The sequence below is a fragment of the Urocitellus parryii genome, chromosome 11, assembly GCF_045843805.1.
Source record: "Urocitellus parryii isolate mUroPar1 chromosome 11, mUroPar1.hap1, whole genome shotgun sequence".
In the NCBI taxonomy this organism is placed as follows: domain Eukaryota; kingdom Metazoa; phylum Chordata; class Mammalia; order Rodentia; family Sciuridae; genus Urocitellus; species Urocitellus parryii.
The window spans coordinates 111,358,532-111,365,313 of record NC_135541.1 but is presented as its reverse complement, the minus strand read 5'-3'; the positions used below and the strand labels follow the sequence as shown (position 1 = coordinate 111,365,313).

At 39.6% G+C, this 6,782-nt stretch overlaps 1 protein-coding gene across 1 annotated transcript in view; it reads right to left on the bottom strand.

Moving 5' to 3' along the window:
• Positions 1 to 547: 547 nt before the first annotated feature.
• The window catches only part of Hsd3b1 (hydroxy-delta-5-steroid dehydrogenase, 3 beta- and steroid delta-isomerase 1), a 38,573-nt gene continuing 32,338 nt past the window's right edge, over positions 548 to 6,782 (bottom strand). Inside the window, exon 4 of the mRNA XM_026413710.2 lies at positions 548 to 1,509. Within this exon, the coding sequence (XP_026269495.1) occupies positions 698 to 1,509 (812 nt within the window). The 3' untranslated portion in view covers positions 548 to 697. The remainder of the gene's footprint in view (positions 1,510 to 6,782) is intronic.

Here is a 6,782-nt window from a genome sequence, read left to right as displayed (position 1 = left end):
CTTTTAGGTGTAAATGGCCTGAAGGAAACCAAATTAGATAACACAAATCAGATTGATCATTTCAAAGGTTATTTCCCTGTGAATGTGAAAGCAGAGTGCCCTTTTTTTGTTTTGTTGACTCTACCTGGCCTGTGTGAGAATGTGGCCATTATCTCCTTCCTGATTTCTTGAAGGTTGGATGAATAATTCATTTTCAGCTTGTGGTGTAGAGTTTCGGCATGAGAAACTCCACTTGGCTTTGGTCTGTGGACCCTAGCGATGAAGTTCAGTACATTCCTGAAAACTTGCAGCCTGCAGTCAGTCTCAGGATCCAATCAGGCCTTAATCTTGTTTTTCTCACCCCTGTTCTTCTCTATTTTTGAACCAGAGGTAGCCATACTTCAAAGACGGAGGAAAATAGGAAATTGCAATTCATAGAAACACCCTTTCTCCTGGTATGCATTAAAGCATTTATTGGTCTTTTCATTAAGCTTTATGAAGGAATGAGAGACATTCAAGGAAAAGAAAAGCTTTAGCACTGGAAAAAGGAAATAGAACCCAAAGGAGGCCAGAGGAAATCACTAAGTTGACCATTGTGTGAAAGGGAGGCAGCAGAACCTGGGATGGTTCATTGGTGACTTTCTAGAGGGAACCAGGTAGAGGAGCTCGACCTATAGCTCCTGACAAAACCCAGGCCCCCATCCCTGCCATCTGCCTATCAGGGAGTCTTTTTCTTCAGTGCTCCCTTGTGTTTTTCCACCAGGGAGCCAATCCACTCCACAGTTTTCTCTTTGGCTTCTTCCCAGGTGTTTAAGGGCTTATAACCCAGATCTCGCTGAGCTTTCTTGTAGGAGAAGGTAAACACACTATTTGATGTTGTCAGTAAATAGCGGTTCAAGGGAGGTTGATATTTGTAAACGGGACTCAGAAGGAAGCTCACTGTCTCCAACAGGAAGGCAAGCCAGTACCTCAGAGAGAGAGGAAGTCTCAGCCTGGAGTCAGGGCGGAGGCCCCATTCTTTGGACAAGTTGTAATGGAAATCATCATAGCTTTGGTGGGGTGTGTCATCTGTGATGTAGTAGAACTGTCCTTGGATGCTCATGGCCTTCTTGGGGTCCCTCAGAGCCCTGCAGGCCAGAATGTGTGCCCAGGCCACGTTGCCCACATAGACGGGGTTAGCTACAGAGAACTTTCCATTATTTTCCAGGACTCCATTGTTCCCGAGGGCTATATTCACAATTCCAGAAAGAAAAGGGCTTCCTTCCCCATAGATGTACATGGGCCTTAAGGAACAAGTCCACAAGGTGCCCCCATTTTTCAGAGTGCTCCCATTAGCTGCCAGCACAGCCTTCTCAGCCAGCTTCTTGCTGTAGGGGTATGAAGCCATCCATGTAGTTTCATGATGCTCTTCCTCGTGGCCATTCTGGACAATCTCCTTGTAGGAGTTGGGTCCAGCTACCGATATTGAGCTGGTGTAGATGAAGAATGGCACACTAGCTTGGATGCAGGCATCCAACAGGAGCTGGGTACCTGTCCATGGGGAGTAAATTGTCAGTGTCAGAAAATAAGTCACTATGGCCATTGATTCATATGAACCTCTATCTGTTATCACAATAGAGTGGTTTACTCCTGATCCAACTGTATTTTTCCCTGTCCTAAATTCACAGCTGCAATACTAAGGCCTTGGGGAAAATTGCAGAAAAGATTCTGACATTTGTGATATATAATGAATGATTTCTTGCCTTTCAGGTTTATAGATCTGTCTTTTCCTATATGTGTGTATCTATTCATGTTTTGCATGTGTGTGTGTGTGTGTGTGTGTGTGTATTTTGATTTCAGAAATGAGCATAGGATTTCCAGTTAATATTTTGCCATGTGGCTATTAACATATTGCCATTTGTACTGCGATTATTATTCTGTGGTAGAGTGCTTGTTCAGCATGCTCTGGGCCCTGGGTTTGATTCCAAGAACTTCCAAGAAAATTGGTCAATCAGTCAGCCAATCTTTTTCAAGCATATCATTTCATTAAAGACAAGACCTTGAAATCTAAAAACTCCAGAGCTCATACTGTCAAGGATGGTTGGAATTTCACAGTATATAAGCTCATGCATGGTTGTTTATAGAGGACATGCACTGTTAAATAGATATTTCTGTGCTGCCATTTTTCACAGTTGCTGAGGATTAAAAAAAAAAAAACTTGGTAACCAGGACATTGTTTGGGTCACTGAACAACGATTATTGAGTTGTGGGGAGGTACTAGTGACCCAGCTTCTATTCCTGACAGTGTGTTCCCTCAAAACCCACTCCAAAGTTTTCTATCACTTGCCTAGTTATGAGCAGTAGCGGTGATAATCATTCCCTTCACTTAGCTTTCTTGAGTGTCAGACTGGACTTTACTATTGAGCTTCTTTGAAACCAAAAGGAAAAATGAGCCTTCTGCTGGGAAGACCTATAATGTTGGCATTGTGTGAAATCCCTGTAGCAGAATAGACCTACAGGTCCTGGAGGTGATGCAGAGTTTCTTGCCTAAGAAGAAATAATGTATTTGTGTAGTGTTTCATTTATTCTCCCCTTTAAGGTGTAATTTGATTTTCTGGAGAAAGAGCCAAACTTGTTACAAAAATCAATACATATATTAGAGAAAATGTTAACCAGCAGGAAACATCGACATTATATTTTTTATTTGTGCCTCCAGCACTTCCTTTTTCATCTCACAGCTATTGTTGAAATAGAAGCAGAGAGTAGATAAGAGTACTAATGAAACTCTGGTTAAGTCATGGATTGTCCTACCTTGTGGGTGGTCAGCATATGGCTATGTAGGAAATAGCCAGTGGCATTCTTCTAATGATTTGGGGGCTCAAAAGTACCTTTTGGTAGCTTTGGGAAAGGAGTCTCTGAGTCACTAAATGTGGACTTCAAGGCATGGAAGACAAAGAAGCCAGGGCTTGGTTTTCACTGGTGTGGTAATTACTGTCCTCTGAGGCTCAGCATAGCAGGTTTCCCTAAGCTAATGTGCCTAATTTGAAGAATTAAAAGGCAGAAATTTAGAACGTGTCACCTAGCATTTGGTAATGAGGATCTGTGGAAGAGTTACCTTGTACCTGAGTAGGACCTGCTTCACAACGGTGGGCTCAATAAGCTCAAGAAGTAGTATTATGGACAAAGGAAAATGATAATTGCTTAAATATATCACGGGTTGGGGAGTGCTGGGCCATTCTGTCTAAGCAGACCTTTGTGGGCCAGCTTTGCCAGTATTCTGGAGAAGAATCCTTCCCTGAGGTGGCTAGGAGGGATCAGCATGTTCTCAACAGTCCTGATTGAAGAGCTGAAGCATGAAGGAGGAGGCACTTTCAAGGTCTCTTCTGGCCCAGGCAGGCAGGGGCTGGGTGGATGAATCTCAGGAATTTGGTGTAAGTGACTTCAAGACCATGAAATAGAGAATGATGCTTTCCTGTTTGCTCCATGGTGAGAAACAAAGAAAGCAGATAGGCAGCTTCTCAGCAAGGTGGGTGAACAAAATAAAGGAGTGAGTGCTTTACTGGAACTTAATACTGGCCATTCAAAGCAGATCAGGAACTCAGGAGGTTGGATATAATAAAATAAGGAGGAAATCCCCCGGCACCATCCAGAATGGTCCCTTTGAGAACAAAGTGGAAGGATCAGGGAATGAAGGGAAGCTACATTTTTAGGTGTCCTGAAGCATGTCTGGGAAGAGAGTTTAGAGATCAAAGACACTGCCCAACTAAACTGAAAGGCATGATGAACAATAACCTTGTATGGGAAAAAAGCCACATCTCTCCTGGCTATGTGTGGAAGGCAGAAGAAGGATACATTTTGCAGCCACAGCTCAGAGGCCTGCAGCAGAGGGAACCAATTCCTGGCAAACTGGAGTTTGGCCCAAAACACGGGCTAGAAAATACACATTGTATGAGACAGTGTGTACCTAAGTGACCAGGAGAAAATCAAACATGAAGAGAGGTTTTCCACAATCAGGGGACAACTGGTTGTGGAAACCCACCAGGCTATTCCCCTCTACCTCCAATCTGGTTGCTTGTAGGACCATCTAGGAGAGATGCACCTGGCCAGGAACTCAAAAGGGCAGGGATGAAAGAGATTGAGATTATAGACTGAATCTGAGATTAGGAAACACGTGGCCTGCAGGCGAGGTAGTGGAAACCAGAGGAGATCCCTGGGGTGCAGTCTTCCAGCATGGACCCCCAATTGCTGGGCCCTGGAGGTGTTCTGATTTAAAATCTTCAGACCAATTGGCATTCGGCTAAGAACGTGGAACATACCTAAGCCTAAACCCTGCGTTCAGGAGTTCTGCCTAGGGAATTAACTCTCTTACTCCAGCAACCTCCATCCTGAAGGTAAAGCAGGTATAACATCCAGACGATCTTACATAACACTGCAGAGGCAGAAAGCTGAGAGTCATTTGAACTCCAACAAAAAAAATTCTTTAACTTTTCATTGAGATTTTTTTCTTCTTTTCTCTGTTCAATTGTGATCTTAATAGTTAATGAACACATACTCATATTTGTTCTTTATCTCATTTCTAGAATTTTTGAAATCAGTAATTTTTCATGGATCAGTATTTTGAGGACTAAAATGTTTGGTTAGTATATTTCAGTTTTCTTTTGAATTCTTTATTTTATTTTTAATTTAAAAAATTTTACCTAAAAAAAAATATATATATATCACTTATGTGTTTCTCTTGATTCTCTCTCTCTCCTTTTTCTTCTGCTAATAGCCTATCTCTGTTGTTCTTTCTTTCACTTTTCCTTTAAGTTTTTTACTTCTATCTTCTCTCCTCCACCCTCGCAATCATCACATTCTATATTACCTCGGTTCTCTCCCTATTTACCTTTCAAAATTGTAAACCCTTTTACAAATTACAGTTTTTACTGTAGGCAATAACTAATCATATCATTTCTGTTGATTGTGACAATTGACATTTTGGACATCATAGGAGGAACTATTTGGTTTAATGCTGTATATAGTTTGCATTAGTCGTTGTCATTATTTGTCTCCCCCTAAATGGAGAGATACTTGAAACCTTCAGGGACACACTAAGTCCACAGGGTAGAATCACTACTGCCTCAGATCCACAGTGCTAGATGGGTAGACACACAAACATGGAAAAGCTAGGAACGAATAACCCAAACAAACCAAGATGTTTCAATAACAGAATCCATAAACAACACAGTGGAAGAAATGTCAGAAAGGAGTGCAAAATGTATAATTCAATCCATATATGAGGGAAAGAATGTTGTAAGGAGCTAAATCAAAGAAAAACACAGGAAATGAAAGATCGCTTCAATAAAGAGATAGAGATTCTGAAAAAAAAATCAAGCAGAAACCCTTGAAATGAAGGAATCACTAAACCAAATAATAGATTCATTGGAAAACATTACTAACAGACTAGACCACTTGGAAGACAGAGTTTCAGGCAATGAAGACAAAATACATAATCTTAAAAACAAAGTGTGCCATGGAGAAAAGACATTAAGAGACCGGGAACAGAACCTTCATGAAATATGTAATAACCTGAAAAGATGAAATTTAAGATTTATAGGCTTGGAGATACAAACCAAAGGAATGCACAGTCTTTTCAATGAAATAATATCATAAAATTTCCTAAACCTAAACAATGAAATGGAAAAATCAATTTAGGAGGCTTATGTTATGCCTAACATACAGAATATGGGTAGAATTTTAAAGGCTGCCAGAGACAAATGACAGGTTGCTTTTACAGGAAAATCAATCCAAATCTCAACTGATTTCTCAACTCAAGGCACTCAAAACTAGGAGGTCTTGGAATAGTATGTACCAAGCTCTGAAAGAAAATGGATGCCAGCCAAGAATACTATACCCAGCAAAAAATTAAGCTTCAGAGTTGATGATGAAATAAAAACCTTCCATGATAAATAAAAGTTAAAAGAATTCACAACAAGAAAGTGGGCAATAAAAAAACATACTCAATAAGATATTACATGAAGAAGAATGAAAAATAAATGTGAAAGCCAGCAAAGGGAGGAACTATACTAGAAGAACAGTCAATCAAAGGGGAAAGTAATTCAAAGAAAAATCAGAAATAAATAAAAATCAAAGGGTATAAAAATAATTTCTCAATAATAACATTGAATGTAAATAGCCTGAATTCATCAATCAAAACACAGAGACTGACTGATTGTATTAAAAAATGAGATCCAACAATATGCTGTCTCAAAGAGACTCACCCTTATAGGCAAAGACAGCCAGAGACTGAAGGTAAAAGGATGGAAAAAAAAAAAAAACATATCATTCACATGGATCTCGTAAACAAGCAGGGGCTTCTGTCCTCATATCAAATGAAATGGTCTTCAAGCCAAAGTCAATTAAAAAGGACAAAGAAGGACATTTTATACTGCTTAATAATCATAAATATTTATTCCCCACACAATGGAGCATCTATGTACATCAAACAAACCCTTCTCAATTTCAAGAGTCCAACAGACCACAACACAATAATACTAGGTGACTATAACACGCTTCTCTCACCACTGGATATATCCTCCAAACAAAAATTACATAAATAAAATATAGAATTAAAAAACCCAATTAATTTAGACCTAATGGACATATATAGAATCCATCAATGATTGAATACACTTTCTTCTTAGCAGTATGTGGATCCTTCTCTAAAATAGATCATATGGCTTAGCAAATACCCCCAAAATGGAAATAATGTCTTGAATTTTATCAGATCATAACAGAATGAAATTAGAAATCAATGATAGAATTAAGAATAGAAGCTACTCTAA